Genomic DNA, 17,540 nt, shown 5'->3' with positions numbered 1-17,540 from the left:
GGGAGGAATGCAAGTGCCAAACATCTTTTCGCTTATGGGCCGCACAAATTCCTGACTATTTGCTCCCTAAATTATACAGTATGCCTGCCTTTGGCCTGTAAAGGCCTCTTGCTGGGAGATGTTTTTCTATAGCCAAAAGCGACACCTGCTGCTTGGAGGAACTCATTATCAAACTGAAAGAATACATATAAAGGAATACTTTTTTGTCTATCGAGAGTTGAAGTGGAAGTATGACATTTATTTATAATATGAGAATGTAGAGTTTGAATACAGAAACCGTTTAGAATGATCAGATTCATGGAGGTGTGTTCAGGTGACATCTTTAAAAAAAAAAAAAAAAAAAAAAAAAAAAAAAAGGGGGGGGGGGGGGGGGGGGAACAAGAGTCTCTGCACTCAGTACCAGTAAGATGACCGGTGCCTTCTGTTCTCCTGGATGCCCATCTTCTCCATCACCTCTTCCTCCAGGGTCTTCAGTGATGGTGTGTAGGTCTTTTCAAGAGTTTCTTCTGGGCTGGTATCTTTTGGACCATCTGAGGCGAAAAGAACATGAAAATGAAATACAGAAAACGGCGACCACACAAAACAATAACGCATACTGGATTAGCGCCACCTTTCCACTGTTGTGGCACGATGCCGTCTCGCCGCTCCGGGATGGGCTTGGGGATGATGCGACCGGTCCGGAGTGAGACTCTGACTCGTTCTCCCTCCTCGGTGAACCGCCATTCCACATCAGAAGGCTTCCTGGAAGTAGGAAAACATTGGTATGTCCAAATTACATAACATTGAGAAAGTAGCTTATTATTAAGTAACTCGGGAGGGAGCAACATTATCTTTCATTATGTCATACATGCGTGCTAAATGTAGCTCCGCGCTCGACTCTTCAAAAAGTTGTAAATATACCCTTTAGCAAGCTACCTGTCAAAGGGGTCAACAAGGGCGATATCCCGCAGTAGAATTGGAGCCTCACTGGCGATGTAGGACCCTCTGTAATCTCCAGTTTTTCCAATGTATCTGTAATGCTTCCGTTCAAAGCGACAGTTAGTTTACACCATAAAAGGCTCAGAAGAGGCCTCTAGCAGAGGGCAGAACTACTGTTTACTGTATGTAAAAGTGATCTTACTGTATTCAGAGCCTCCAGTATGACCCAATTTCTTTTTCGGAGGACTTGGATCACTCTCCCCTGTTTGCCTTTGTCCTTCCCAGCCAGAATCTCAACCTGAGAGACACATTAGAAAATAAACACCATCTTTAGGTCACTCTTTGAAGGAAACTTGCACTTTTTTTTGTAATTTTTGCCCATCAGTAACAATCCTTATATGAGACAAGAACACATGCATATCCCTTTTATGAGAGTTATAAATAGTGAAAAACTGCAAGTACTGCGGGTAATTTGGTTTCATGTTTTCCGCCTATAAAGCGCTCTAATAAGAAAAAAAAAAACCATCCAAAAAACGCCAACAACGCTCCTTTTACATGCCATGACCTGCATATAACCCAAACCTTAGCGAAATTGTAATTGTAAGATTTTCTGGCATCGTGACACATCGCCTTGCTTACATTGCTCCGCTGACCAGTAGCGAGTAGGCAGCTACTAGCTAGCTTGTGTTGCGACCCGCCATAAAATACAGAAGAACACATTTGAGGAGAATCTTGAGCTGCTTCTGTTGTATTGCCTTTGAGTCAAGAACAGGTATTGCTAGATTATATATCTTTAATTCCACCTGAGTAGTAGAAGATTGTGGAAACACCACCACAATTAACAACTTGATACTATATGGCTATTAAACAATGGAACATATTATAACACCATGGCAACACCGGTAGGTAGCATTTTTTTGATCTGAGGAGTGAGGATTATTCTGAAATTACCAGCTCAAGGACAGCACAAATGCTGAAAACTACAACCATTCTATCAGTCAGCATCCCAGTGAGAGCGGACATTTGATAGGGGAACTGCACTTTCTTTTTAAATTATGTGCACCAAGATTGTGATAACCCTTATGTAAGACAAGAACACGTATGTTTTTCTTTTTTTTATGCATTCTACCACATAAATAAACGCCAGCAAGAGTCAGCTAACAATGGAGATAATGGGATTCGCCTATAAAGCACTCTAAAAAAAATTCCAAAACCTCCAGAGACTGACAACCGTCTCGGTTTCTCACATCAGGCTGAGACCCGACCTGAAGAAGAAACTAAGGACTTTTTATGTCAGCAAACACATTTTAACTCTGTTTACAAATCACTAATTGAATCCATTTTCATCTTTAACATCTCATCCTGGTACAATTCATTTACCAAACACAAAACCAAACTCTGCCGTGTTGTTACCACAAACCACCCTTTCCGAACTGTATGACCGCTCTGTGGTCAGGAGAGCCACCCTGATCACGGACGACTCCTATTACCCTCTCCACTGGTCTTTACAGTTCCTGCCATCAGGCAGACGTTAGTACAAAGTCCCATGGGCCTGGAAAAACATCTACAAAAAATCCTGCTATAATCATTCTGAACAAAATCAAATATAAGTCCTCCTTTTTATGTACTGCACTTTTTGTTAATGATGTAAGTTGTGTTTATTGTTGGGCCTGTCAAATGAGAATTTCTGTCCCTATTGGGACAAAGTTTCTACATCCCTCAATAATAAATCAGTAATAATAAGTTGAAATTTCTCACGCAAAATATGCTGCTCTACAACGCAAACATTTGACTATTATCAAAAATGTTGTCTTCCAAAACATTTTGACCACAACCCATGGGGGGGGGCCAGCAATGTCACTTTAGGACACCCCATTCAGCATTTAAAGGACATCTTCTGGACAATTTTGCCAATCTTTGTCATGTTGATTGACACATTTGCATCCAATCAATCAAAGTTTATTTATATAGTCCTAAATCACATGTGTCTCAAAGGGCTGCACAAGCCACAACGACATCCTCGGCTCAGACCCCACATCCAAGATAACACGTTTAACTACCTGGCGTGTCTGCTAACTCAGTGTTTTTCAACCTTTTTTGAGGCAAGGCACATTTTTTTCCATTAAAAAATACGGCAACACACCACCAGCAGAAAACGTTAAAAAAAATAAAACTCCACCAGGTCGTCATGCCTTATTTTGAGTTTGTTGGTGTTTTCCTGTGTGTAGTGCTTTAGTTCTTGTCTTGCGCTGTTATTTTGGTGACCCTTCCTGTTTTGTTGGTGTTTTCCTGTAGCAGTTTCATGTCTTCCCTTGAGCTCTATTCCCCGCACCTGCTTTGTGTTAGCAAGCAAGACCATTTAAGTTGTTGCTATCCTTCTTTGTGTGGACATTTTTGATTGTCATGTCATGTACGGATGTACTTTGTGGACGCCGTAAGTTTTTGCTGTCGTCCAGCATTCTGTTTCTGTTTACTTTGTAGCCAGTTCAGTTTTACTTTCGTTTTGCATAGCCATTGCTTTTTCCTTTCCTTTTTGTTCATTTAAGGTTTAAGCATTACATACCTTTTTTACCTTCACACTGCCTCTCACCATACTTGCCAACCTTGAGACCTCCGAATTCGGGAGATGGGGGTGGGGGGCTTGGTGGTAGCGGGGGTGTATATTGTAGCGTCCCGGAAGAGTTAGTGCTGCAAGGGGTTCTGGGTATTTGTTCTGTTGTGTTTATGTTGTGTTACGGTGCGGATGTTCTCCCGAAATGTGTTTGTCATTGTTGTTTGGTGTGGGTTCACAGTGTGGCGCATATTTGTAACAGTGTTAAAGTTGTTTATACGGCCACCCTCAGTGTGACCTGTATGGCTATTGATCAAGTATGTATTGCATTCACTTGTGTGTAAAAGCCGCATATATTATGTGACTGGGCCGGCACGCTGTTTATATGGAGGAAAAGCGGACAGGTTGTAGAGGACGCTAAAGGTAGTGCCTTTAAGGCACGCCCCCAATATTGTTGTCCGGGTGGAAATCGGGAGAAATTCGGGAGAATGGTTGCCCCGGGAGATTTTCGGGAGGGGCACTGAAATTCGGGAATCTCCCGGAAAAATCGGGAGGGTTGGCAAGTATGCATCCTAGTCTCACCCCACACATTCCGACTTTTACAAAGAAATTAACTACCTGCTGCCACCTACTAGGGATGTCCCGATCCGATATTTGGATCTGATCGACCGCCGATATTTGCCAAAAAATGCGTATCGGCAAGGCATGGGAAAATGCCGATCGAGATCCAGTTTAAAAAAAACCTCCCGTCCGTGTTTTCCAATGCACCGATTTAAATAATACATTCCACTTTTCTGCTGATCCCTAATTTCCGTTCCGCATTTTCCAGCACACCTTCAACACATCCACAGGTCTGTGGATTCTCACGCAGTTGCTTTTAGCTGCTGGCATTACACGACAGGCTCTTCTCACTCTTTCCTGTGTCTCCCTCTCACAGACAGCAAGCGCACCTTCTTACACACGTCACATACTGTCACGTCATACGTCACATACGTATACGCCCTCTCCCAGCAGAGACGTGGCAGCATGGCTAACGTTAGCTGTGATGCTAGCGCAGCCGTGCGAGCAACGTTCCCTCTAAGGTGCGCGCCTGTGCAATTGCGCACTGCTCAAGCGTCCTCTGTGCACGGCAAATCTATGCCACGCACAAAATCAAATAAAAAAATAAGCGCATAACAATTTTCGACACACGGACACGACAGAGAAAACAGTTTTCGTCATCATTGTTCAAATATTGTAACGTCTATCGAGGCGCTTATCTCCATTCGGTGCCACACGCCCACACCATCAAAATGCCGAGGCAAACATTTCCAGATCAACACCGTATGAAAAAAATAGTGATTTTTTTTAGTTGTGATTTCCTTCTCTGCATGAAAGTTTAAAAGTAGCATATATTAATGCAGTATGAAGAAGAATGTTTTAATGTAGACACATCATAGAATCATCATACTGCTGTGATTATATGCATCAAGTGTTCATTCAAGGCTAAGGCAAAATATCGAGTTATATATCGTGTATCGCAATATGGCCTTAAAATATCGCAATATTAAAAAAAGGCCATATCGCCCAGCCTAGTTCAATGATGCCATTTCTGTTTGTCATGTATAATTTTGTCTATTTTGTGTTTATCCTTGAATAAATAGGTCAGTTTCTTGTTACCAACCATTGTGTATTATTCAAACTCCCCTAATTCAGCTGGCTAGTTGTTATCAAGAGTACTAAAACCCTTTTCAACATGATTCTGACAATTAAGTAGGCTAAATAACTTTAAACTTTAATACATGCTCGGATAGGCCAGTATCGGTCAGTATCGATATCGGATCGGAAGTGCAAAAACAACATCGGTATCGGATCGGAAGTGCAAAAACCTGGATCGGGACATCCCTACCACCTACTGACATGGAGTTTTATGTGGTTACCCTGCATACTTGCCAACCCTCCCGATTTTTACGGGAGACTCCCGAATTTCAGTGCCCCTCCCGAAAATCTCCCAGGGCAACCATTCTCCCGAATTTCTCCCGGTTTTCGCCCGGTCAACAATATTGAGGGCGTGCCGTGATGGCACTGCCTTCGGCGTCCTCTACAACTGCTCGTCGCGTCCGCTTTTTCTCCATAAAACAGCTTACCGGCCCAGTATCATGTTGTATGCGGCTTCTACAGACACACGTAAGTGACTGGAAGACATACTTGATCAATAGCCATACAGGTCACACTGAGAGTGGCCTTATAAACAACTTTAACACTGTTACAAATATGCGCCACACTGTGAACCCACACCAAACAAGAATGACAAACACATTTCGGGAGAACATCTGCACCGTAACACAACATAAACACAACAGAACAAATACCCAGAACCCCTTGCAGCCCTAACTCTTCCGGGCTACAATATACACCCCCGCCATCACCCGAATTTGGAGGTCTCAAGGTTGGCAAGTATGTTACCCTGTAGAGTTCTACACAGCACAGGCACATTATTTGCAGATTAAAATGATTGATTTGACAAAAAATTATTTTTGTTGGACCAATTAGGTGATGTCGCATAATTTCCCAAGGCACACCAGACAATATCTCACGGCACACTAGTGTTCCACGGCACAGTGGTTGAAAAACTCTGTGTAACTTACGGTGTCGCCACGGAACACAGACCAGTCTTCGTTAGCTATAGGCTCTACGTGCACCTTCTTCCTCCTCTTGCCCGGAGGATTGAGCCTCTTGGCAGCCACCGTCCAAGGTCTGTTCGTACCGTAGCGGTAATCTTTGGGTACGACGACCCGGGCTGCTACTGCCAGGAGCGCCGTCAGTCTCATGGTTGCTGCTAGTAGGAGAGATGAAAACAATTTATGCTACTGCTAGCTAAACATATGCCTCCTAGTCAATGGTTAGCTAACGTTAGCGTGCTAATTTGTAAACGTTGCCACCCATGTAGCATAGTTGCCCTTTAAATTCAGTCATGTTTGACATGATTGTGAATACATTTAAGATGAGTAATTAGAATAAACCATGGAAAAAATTTAAAAAAGTTGTGTACATTTTAGCCTTACCCTCTTCTGGTCCCTCAATGTCACATGTAACTGAGGAACGTCACCAACACTAGTAGCCTACAGCACCGCCTACCGGACGCCGGATCACATCTCATCAACGCATGCGCGGTAGAAAAAGTAGGCCCAGTAGTTTTTTTTGATTGATTGATTGAGACTTTTATTAGTAGGTTGCACAGTGAAGTACATATTCCGTACAATTGACCACTAAATGGTAACACCCGAATAAGTTTTTCAACTTGTTTAAGTCGGTGTCCGCTTAAATTGATTCATGATACAGATGTGAATGTGTGTGTGAATGGGTAAATGTGGAAGTAGTGTCAAAGCGCTTTGAGTACCTTGAAGGTAGAAAAGCGATATACAAGTACAACCCATTTATCATATATAGTATCAGATATATACTATCATCATAATACAGTCATCACACAGGATAATCACATTGAATTATTTACATTATTTACAATCCGGGGTGTGGAAGGGGCGGGGTTTGGTTGTTATCATCAGTCATTAACAATTGAGAACAGAGAAATGGATATTGGAACAGTGTAGGTCTGACTTGGTAGAATATGGACAGCAAGTAGTGGGCAGAGAGAGAGAGAGAGAGAGAGAGAGAGAGAGAGAGAGAGAGAGAGAGATCAGAAGGCATAAGAAAAAGTATCTGCATTTGATTGTTTACATTTGATTATTAACAATCCGGGGAGGGTGTTAGTTTAGGGTTGTAGCTGCCTAGAGGTGAACTTTTATTGCGGTTTTGAAGGAGGATAGAGATGCACTTTCTTTTATACCTGTTGGGAGTGCATTCCACATTAATGTGGCATAGAAAGAGAATGACTTAAGACCTTTGTTAGTTCGGAATCTGGGTTTAACGTGGTTAGTGGAGCTCCCCCTGGTGTTGTGGTTATGGCGGTCATTTACGTTAAGGAAGTAGTTTGACATGTGCTTCGGTATCAGGGAGGTGTAGCGGATTTTATAGACTAGGCTCAGTGCAAGTTGTTTTACTCTGTCCTCCACCCTGAGCCAGCCCACTTTGGAGAAGTGGGTAGGAGTGAGGTGGGATCTGGGGTGGAGGTCTAGAAGTAATCTGACTAGCTTGTTTTGGGATGTTTGGAGTTTATATTTGAGGGTTTTGGAGGTGCTAGGGTACCAGGAGGTGCATGCGTAATCGAAAAAGGGTTGAACGAGAGTTCCCGCCAGAATCTTCATAGTGCTTTTGTTGAGCAGAGAGGAGATTCTATAGAGAAATCTCGTTCGTTGGTTGACCTTTTTGATTACCTTGGTTGCCATTTTATCACAGGAAAGATTAGCCTCTAGAATGGAACCTAGGTAGGTGACCTCATCTTTCCTGGTGATAACAATGTCACCCACTTTTATAGTGAAGTCATTGATTTTCTTAAGGTTGATGTGGGACCCAAATAGGATGGATTCCGTTTTACCCAAGTGTATGGATAGCTTGTTGTCAGCGAGCCAGGTGCAAGTTCTACAGAGTTCAGCACTGAGGATTTTCTCCACCTGTTACTTGTCCTTGTCTGATACCAGCAAGGCCGAGTCATCCGCAAACAAGAACAATTCACAGTCGCATGCCGATGACAAGTCGTTTATGTATATTAGGAACAGTAAAGGCCCCAATACACTGCCTTGGGGGACTCCACAGCTCACTGAGAGGGTGGGGGGGACACGGTGCCATTCAACTCTACCACCTGCTCCCTCCCCTCCAAGTAAGATTGCATCCAGCTCGATGAGGTTTTGTTAAATCTGATTGCTCTGAGCTTATCCAACAGTATAGCGTGGTTAACTGTGTCAAAGGCCTTCTGAAGGTCCAGCATGACCATGCCGCAGTATTTACCCGCGTCCACCTCATGTTTGATGTGGTCGGTCAGATAGAGAAGGCATGTGTCAGTGGAGTGGTTAGTTCTGAAGCCGGATTGGAATTTGTACATGATTTTATTAGTGGCAAGGTAACTATCGACCTGTTCATAAACTATTTTCTCCATTACTTTCGAAATGGAACTGAGAATAGAAACAGGTCGGTAGTTGCCAGGTTCCAATTTGCTTCCTTTTTTAAAGAGGGGAGTTACTCTTGCTATTTTAAAATCTTTTGGTACTTGGCTTTGTGTAATTGATAGGTTCATTATGTGCGTGATGATCGGGGCAATGATGGAGGCAGAGTCCCTGAGGAATCTGGAGGGAATATTATCAAGGCCGGTGGCCTTGTTTGGGTGGAGCGCGCTCAATTTTTTAAACACCTCATCAGCTGTGACCATTTCTAATTTGAAATCATTGTTGGATACTCCTAGCTTTCTGTAGAAGGCTTTAATGTGTTCTACACCAAAGCGACCAGAGTGGTGGGACAGCTTGTTGACAAGAGTTGCGGCTATGCTGGTGAAAAAGGCGTTACGTCTGCTTGCTACCTCCATTTTGTCTGTAATGAGCGAGTCACCCTCCTTGATGCTGATGTTGGTGAGTCTGGTTTTAAGTTTCTGGCTGCAACCAGGAAGCTGGTTGTTGAGAATTTTCCAGAGCTCACGTGGCTTATTTGTGTTTTCCTCTATTTTGTCGTTAATGTAATTTTTTTTTAAGGATTTAGTCAGGTTGGTTGACTTATTTCTTAATTTATAGCATTGCTTTTTGAGAGTTGAAAGGAGTGATTTGAGGTTGATATTATTACTTCTGTTTTACACTTTTGGTATTCGGAGTATTGTCTGTCCCTGTCTTTTATGGCAGCTAATAGGTCCGGATTCATCCATTGTTCCGAGCGGGCTTTGATCCTGACTGTTTTCACGGGAGCCATGTCATTTAGTATCTTTAGGAACGCTGTTTTGAAGCGATCCCAAGCAACATCGACCAGGTTGCTCGCGAGCACAGAGGACCAGTCCCACTCATCTAATTTTAAATTGAAATTATCGAAATTATTAGTCAACGCTTTTTTTTACCCACCTTATTTTCCGACATTTTCCTTCTATTCAAATCATCCCACTTTGAAAATGTTCAGCTCATTCATGACAGATATGCTAACATTTTTTTTAATTTTCAAAAAAATCCCACATTTCCAGAACATATTTTTGTCATTCGTAATGAATGGGACAACTTTATACACATCTATATTTCACACTTTTCTCAACCAATGTTAGCAATTCCAGTATTCCTGTAAATTAAAACTAATGTATTGACGCACCCGGCAGAGGACAGGGCACGAGAAAAGCAGGGGACAGCCAGACCCCAAGCCAGCTAGAGACCACACCCCACACGGGCAGAAAGGCGAGACGCCCCGCCCGAGGGACCCAGAGACTCCCCGCAACCGGACGGGAAGACCGCCCCCGCCCCACCGGCAAACGGGCCCCCACGAGCCCACCCCCCACCCCCGGAGAGCGCGGCGAGGCCAGCCCCCGGCCACCCCACCCAAATCGGCCGCCGCAGGACCACCCAGGCACAGGGCCACGGGAACCACCCACCCCACCCGCAGGGACCCCAACGATGGAGATGGAACAACCAGCAACCGCCCCGCCGAGCCCCCCCCCTGAGGGAGGGGAAAAATTAAAAAATAATATTAATAAAATATATTACAAAATAAATAAATAAATAAATAAAGAAATTAATTAATTAAAAAAAAGAATTAAAAGAAGATCACAGACATGCTGACAAACAAGGTCACTACCCCAGCAACTGGCCGACTCGCAGCACCCCGGAATACCTTGCAGCACCAAGCTACCACAATAGACGCAGGGACTAGGCCCAACAGGCCCCAACCAAGACGGGCACCCGGAAGGGATGGACAGCGGGACCCAGGAGCTCCAGACACGCAGTTCGGATGCAGTAGCCTGAGGCGTCGACCCCCGTCTGACAGGCAGGCCCAGAGCGTACCCCCAGAAATATACATACATACATACATACACATACACACATACATGTATACATACCCACACATACACATATATACATATACATACACATATGTACACATACACATATATATACATACATACATACACACACATATACATACATATACACAGTTCGTCAGCCCCGACAGCCATCACGCGCGCGCGCTGCCACCAGTCACAACATCAGCCACACCCCTGCACCAGACCCAGCAGCCACGGGCGCCCACACCACAAACAAACGGCAGCAGAAACAGCAGCCGCAATAACCCCAGACAGCCAGCACCAGCCAATCAAATCAAAGCAATCAAAAAAAAAACTGCGACCAGCAACCACACGCCACCAGGACCACGGAGACCAGCCGGCGCCAGCCCGCCAGTCAGCCCGAACGCCAACACGCAAACAAGAGACACCAACAACCCCCCCAACCAAAAGGCCCCCCACCCCAACCCAAACCCGCACAAACACACCACCGCCCAAACAACCGAGACACAGCATCCAGACCAGACACGGGGGCTGCGCCGCCACCACACCAAGTCACCAACAGAGACCCCACAGCGCAAGGTCGGGCCACACGGGCACGGACCCCACCCAACAGGAAGTGAGACCCGCGCGACGCCACACACAAATAAATAATAAGATTTAAAAAAAATAAATAAATAAAAAATAAAAAAATAAAATAAAATAAAAATAAGTAAATAATAAAAATAAAAAATACATAAAAAATAAAAAAAATATATAACAATAATAAATGAATAAAAGCCTGGCAGGCCACCAGACCGCAGTACCCGCCGGCCGACGAGGCAATGAGGGATGCGCCGAACCCCAAACCCCCCATGCATGTGTACAAGGCCCCCAGAGTGTCTACTGTGTAGTTAAAATTAGGAGGTCAGCCGTTACAGCCGACCTCCAGTCCCTATTGATGTGTGTACTGTAGCGTGAGTGAGATATGTATGCTTGTGGGAACTAATAATGCGATTAAAATTGGGGGACATCAAGGTCATGGTGGGTCCCAACCAAGCCAAGCCCCCCAAATCCTAAGTGTCTAATATGCAGCTAAGATTGAGGGATGGACGAGCAGGGGACAAGACAGGAGGACTGGAGCCCCATTGGAGGCATCCTCAACCCCCCGCCATGCCTCCCCGCAGGACAATCCCCAAAGTCCTATATATGTGTGATTGTGTGCGCTATAAGTAGGAGGAGTAGAGGGCCCGGACATCCCCCCAGTCCACGCGGCCGACAACCAGGAACTACGGCCAGGAGGCCGCCATCCCCCGCCACAGCCCGTGACCCACACCAGACCACTTTAACGTGACGCCACGCGAGCCCTCCCCCCGCCAAACAAAGCCAGCCCCCGCCCGCCCCAACCCAACCCTGCAGAGCCCATACCGGCAACCAAACGCAGAAAAACCGCACAGCCCCCACGCCCAATGCAAACACCGCATCCCGGCCATCCACACAGCAACGTGCCCATACGAGTCCCGGCCAGGGGAAGGAGCCCCCCAACGGGGGAAGAAGCCAATGCATCCCGTCCGCCCGCCAGCCCCCAAACCAGCCGGCAAGCCAACGCCAGCCCCACAACCCCACAAGCGCACAGACACCAGCCACAGTCCCCCAACCACTCCAACCCAACACAGCGATGCCAACCGCTGGTATCACCGCAGCAACCATCACCACCACCGCCCGTCCGCAGCGTAAACACCCGCGGCCGCCGAAACCAAAACAAAAAAGCGACCGACCCCGTAAACCACAACAACGCACACCCCCGGCTACCACCGAGGCCACCAACCCACCTACCCCAACTCATCCACAGCCAGGCCAATTGAGCCACCGGACATCCACACCCATGCACACACCTACACATTCATATACACATACATACACACATACATATATGCATATACATATACATACACATACACACATATACACACGCATGCATATACATATAAACATCCACATCCACACATATATACACATTAATACACCCACACACATATACATAAGCCCACATATACACAAACACATACATACACAACACACACACACACAAAAAAAAAAAAACTAATGTATTGAGGTTTGAAAATGTCCCACATTTCTAAATTGGTTTTCTACGGAGCCCCTAAAGGGACATGGATGTTTTGTGAGATCTCGCAATACTTTTTGCGAGATCTTGCAAATAAATGTGAATTAATTTATTAATTGGATAAGACACTATGACCCTTCCTCAATTTGGAACTTCATTTCTCATCATGTATTTTCTAACCTTGAAGGCCTAAAAATGTTGTTATTGTGTAACTACAACATTGATAGGATTCCTGTTGTTCTTTCAAACTTCCACAAACAAGCCCTTCTGGCATGGTCTCTTATATACAAGCATAATTTTTCACCTATGAAATACTTCATTTGGAACAATAAAGACATATGTTACAAAATTAAATCTCCTTTCCTCAACAATTGGTTCAAGAATTATATTATTTTAGTGCATGGGTGTCAAACTCTGGCCCGCGGGCCAAATTTGGCTCGCCGTGTAATTTCCCTTGGCCCTTGAGGCGATATCATATTAACACTGGAGCTGGCCCGGCGATTATATACAGCGGTGGTGCCGCGGTAACGCCTCATTCACCGCTAAATCTCATACTTGCCAATTGTCATACTTGCCAACCCCACCGGGAGACTCCCAATTTCACTGCCCCTCCCAATAATAGTCACGTCCGCTTTTCATCCAGTCCAACGAGTGCTGGCCCAGTCACATAAGAAGTGCGGCTTCTGCACACACACACAAGTGAATGTAATGCATACTTAATCAACAGCGATACAGGTTACACTGAGGGTGCCAGAATAAACAACTTTTACACTGTTAGAAATATACACCACACTGTGAACCCACACCAAACAAGAATGACAAACACATTTCGGGAGAACATCCGCACCGTAACACAACATAAACACAACAGAACAAATACCCAGAACCCTTTGCAGCACTAACTCTTCTGGGACGCTACAAGGTGTGTGTGTGTGAGGGGGTTTGGTGGTAGCGGGGGTGTATTTTGTAGCGTCCCAGAAGAGTTAGTGCTGCAAAGGGTTCTGGGTATTTGTTCTGTTGTGTTTATGTTGTGTTACGGTGGGGATGTTCTCCCAAAATGTGTTTGTCATTCTTGTTTGGTGTGGGTTCACACAGTGTGGCGTATATTTCTAACAGTGTAAAAGTTGTTTATACGGGCACCCTCAGTGTAACCTATATCGCTGTTGATTAAGTATGCCTTGCATTGACATGTTTGTGCATACAGACGCCGCACATATTTTGTGATCGGGCCGGCACGTTGTTAGAATGGATGAAAAGCAGACGTGACGACAGCTCGTAGTCGACGTTGAAGGCAGTGCCTTTAAGGCACGCCCCCAAGACTGTGGTCCGGGCGGACTACGAGATATAATGACTGATGAACACCTTCGTTCGATAATGAAGGTTGCCTCAGCTCAAAGCCTGAGCCCCGACATTAATGCACTAGCATCCAAGAAAAAATGGCAGGTATCTGGCTTGGGCACATCAGATTAGATCAGTGTGTTGCAAACTGAGCAGTTTAAAGTCCTGAATGATTGGTTTATTCGTTGTTATTTTATTTTCAAATGTATTAGCCTGCGGAAAAAGTTAATGTTGATATTTACCTCAGAAGGCTGCAAATACAAAAGAGGCATTACATTTTTATTTAAATTGTATTTAATATGCCATTGATATTTTCTAATTATTATCATTATTATTTGAAACTCGATTTTGCATGTCACTATAAAGTTATAGAAGCCTTGCTTGTTCAATATTCAATGCAAAACTTGTTTGGGTCCCTATTAAAAGGTTAATTTGTTCATTCTTGTTCAGTTTTAAATTTTGGCCCACTCTGTATTTGAGTTTGACACCCCTGTTTTAGTGAGTCAGCTTTTCAATAAGGAAGGTAAACTTTTTAATTACCAAGAATTTCTCAACCATTTTAAGGTCCCTGTGACTCCCAAACAATTTGCCATTGCATTTGATGCCATTCCAACAGGTGTTGTTATGTTGTACAGGGCTTACTCATCTCCTCTTTCTGCTGTGGGAAAACTTTGTTTTAATCAGAAAAATAACAGAAAAATCCGCAGCTTATTCCAAAATGATTGTGTGTCTGTCTCTTATGTAATTGCGCTCTGGAATAATGTTGTGAATGACATCTGCTGGGTCAAAACGTGGTCTCTTCCTAACATGCATTTACTTACCAACAAAGTCAAAAAGATATCCTTAAAAAATCATTCATTGTTATTACCCTGTAAAGACTGTGATGGTTAGATACAAGAAGGATATTGATGTTACCTGCACCTTATGCAACATGCATCCAGAGACTGTTTACCATTGTAAAAATGTATATACTCTGATGATTAACTTGTGTGATGACTGTATTATGCTAATAGTATATATTTATACCATGACTGGAATAACGTGGACCCCGACTTAAACAAGTTGAAAAACTTATTCGGGTGTTACCATTTAGTGGTCAATTGTACGGATTATGTACTGTACTGTGCAATCTACTAATAAAAGTCTCAATCAATCAATCAAACCACCTGTTTTGAACTTGTGAAAGCACTCGATCATTATGGCAAGGCATCTGTCGCTTCATCCTGGACGATATTCATGACAAATTTGTGCTTTGTTTTAAAGATGTGCTATTTGGATTTACACTGTATGAAAAAAAATTTGAAAAGGAATTTTACCTTTGCAACCTCATTATACTATCGGCTAAGTTTTATATTCATAAATGTAAGTTTCTCAATACCCAACCTGTTTTTTGTGCCTTTAAAATAGGAATTACAACTCTATGTTAAAACAATCTCTACCTCTAACAACCAAAAAGCTGTGAAAACGATGATGCTGTGTTCCAAATTTAAATTATTTACTGAACTTGTGTGAGCCTATGCTTTGCACTTTGTTATATATATACAGGTAAAAGCCAGTAAATTAGAATATTTTGAAAAACTTGATTTATTTCAGTAATTGCATTCAAAAGGTGTAACTTGTACATTATATTTATTCATTGCACACAGACTGATGCATTCAAATGTTTATTTCATTTAATTTTGATGATTTGAAGTGGCAACAAATGAAAATCCAAAATTCCGTGTGTCACAAAATTAGAATATTACTTAAGGCTAATACAAAAAAGGGATTTTTAGAAATGTTGGCCAACTGAAAAGTATGAAAATGAAAAATATGAGCATGTACAATACTCAATACTTGGTTGGAGCTCCTTTTGCCTCAATTACTGCGTTAATGCGGCGTGGCATGGAGTCGATGAGTTTCTGGCACTGCTCAGGTGTTATGAGAGCCCAGGTTGCTCTGATAGTGGCCTTCAACTCTTCTGCGTTTTTGGGTCTGGCATTCTGCATCTTCCTTTTCACAATACCCCACAGATTTTCTATGGGGCTAAGGTCAGGGGAGTTGGCGGGCCAATTTAGAACAGAAATACCATGGTCCGTAAACCAGGCACGGGTAGATTTTGCGCTGTGTGCAGGCGCCAAGTCCTGTTGGAACTTGAAATCTCCATCTCCATAGAGCAGGTCAGCAGCAGGAAGCATGAAGTGCTCTAAAACTTGCTGGTAGACGGCTGCGTTGACCCTGGATCTCAGGAAACAGAGTGGACCGACACCAGCAGATGACATGGCACCCCAAACCATCACCCAACCATGCAAATTTTGCATTTCCTTTGGAAATCGAGGTCCCAGAGTCTGGAGGAAGACAGGAGAGGCACAGGATCCACATTGCCTGAAGTCTAGTGTAAAGTTTCCACCATCAGTGATGGTTTGGGGTGCCATGTCATCTGCTGGTATTTCTGTTCTAAATTGGCCCGCCAACTCCCCTGACCTTAGCCCCATAGAAAATCTGTGGGGTATTGTGAAAAGGAAGATGCAGAATGCCAGACCCAAAAACGCAGAAGAGTTGAAGGCCACTATCAGAGCAACCTGGGCTCTCATAACACCTGAGCAGTGCCAGAAACTCATCGACTCCATGCCACGCCGCATTAACGCAGTAATTGAGGCAAAAGGAGCTCCAAGTATTGAGTATTGTACATGCTCATATTTTTAATTTTCATACTTTTCAGTTGGCCAACATTTCTAAAAATCCCTTTTTTGTATTAGCCTTAAGTAATATTCTAATTTTGTGACACACGGAATTTTGGATTTTCATTTGTTGCCACTTCAAATCATCAAAATTAAATGAAATAAACATTTGAATGCATCAGTCTGTGTGCAATGAATAAATATAATGTACAAGTTACACCTTTTGAATGCAATTACTGAAATAAATCAAGTTTTTCAAAATATTCTAATTTACTGGCTTTTACCTGTATATATATATATATATATATATATATATATATATATATATATATATATATATATATATATATATATTGCATTCTATTTTAGTTACTTTATTGAGTTTACAACCCTCTGGCGCTGATTTGTAGTTTTTGTACTTATTTTGATTGTTATTATTTCTCGGTTGTTTGTAAATGTTGCACTTTAGAAATAAAGGTTTATAAAAAAATGTAAAATCTCGCTAAAGTTTTTTTTTGTCATAAAAAAATACAATCATGTGTGCTTACGGACTGTATCCCTGCAGACTGTATTGATCTTTATTGATATATAATGTAGGAACCAGAAATAATAATAGAAAGAAACAACCCTTTTGTGCGATTGAGTATGGGGGAGGGAGGTTTTTTGGGTTGGTGCTCTAATTGTAAGTGTATCTTGTGTTTTTTTTATGTTGATTTAATAAATAAAAAAAATATTTATTTTTATTTTTATTTATTTCTTGTGCGGACCGGTACCAATCGACCACTGCTTTAATTGACACAGGCTAACATTAGCATACTAACTTCTTTTTTTGTTTTTTTAGCTCATTTCACAGATATGCAGTTTTTTACCGTGCTATATGTTAGCGTCTCAGTTTTGTGTCAGCTTTTCAGCATTCACATAAATGCTCTCAAAGTTGCATTTTCTAATATTACTTACACATTCTAATAAGATAATAAATGTTGAACAGAAAATTGATTATGAACCCGGTAAACATACAATTTTTACACAACGGTTGTCGGTGTGAGGGAGGTGCAGCAGCTTGAGTAAAAT

General features: G+C 43.0%; 1 protein-coding gene across 4 annotated transcripts; it reads right to left on the bottom strand.

The window, feature by feature from the left end:
- Window positions 1–365: 365 nt before the first annotated feature.
- Window positions 366–6,631, bottom strand: mrpl24 (mitochondrial ribosomal protein L24). 4 transcript variants are annotated; one of them, XM_061931280.1, is made up of 6 exons: window positions 6,514–6,631; window positions 6,097–6,284; window positions 1,121–1,216; window positions 916–1,019; window positions 611–741; window positions 366–530 (listed from the first exon to the last, which is right to left on the bottom strand). In XM_061931280.1, exons 2-6 carry the CDS (start codon window positions 6,277–6,279, stop codon window positions 394–396), a joined length of 651 nt encoding a protein of 216 aa, XP_061787264.1. In that variant the 5' UTR covers window positions 6,280–6,284; window positions 6,514–6,631; the 3' UTR covers window positions 366–393. The 4 variants fall into 4 exon arrangements, with proteins under 4 accessions (XP_061787264.1, XP_061787262.1, XP_061787263.1 ...); XM_061931278.1 differs by having other exon boundaries at window positions 6,097–6,287; window positions 6,514–6,630; XM_061931279.1 differs by having other exon boundaries at window positions 6,097–6,287; window positions 6,501–6,564.
- Between the last annotated feature and the right edge of the window lie 10,909 nt (window positions 6,632–17,540).

This window comes from Nerophis lumbriciformis, linkage group LG37 (genome assembly GCF_033978685.3).
Source record: "Nerophis lumbriciformis linkage group LG37, RoL_Nlum_v2.1, whole genome shotgun sequence".
NCBI classification, from domain to species: Eukaryota; Metazoa; Chordata; class Actinopteri; order Syngnathiformes; family Syngnathidae; genus Nerophis; species Nerophis lumbriciformis.
Note: the sequence above shows the minus strand (reverse complement) of the source record. Positions and strands in the feature narration are given on the sequence as shown.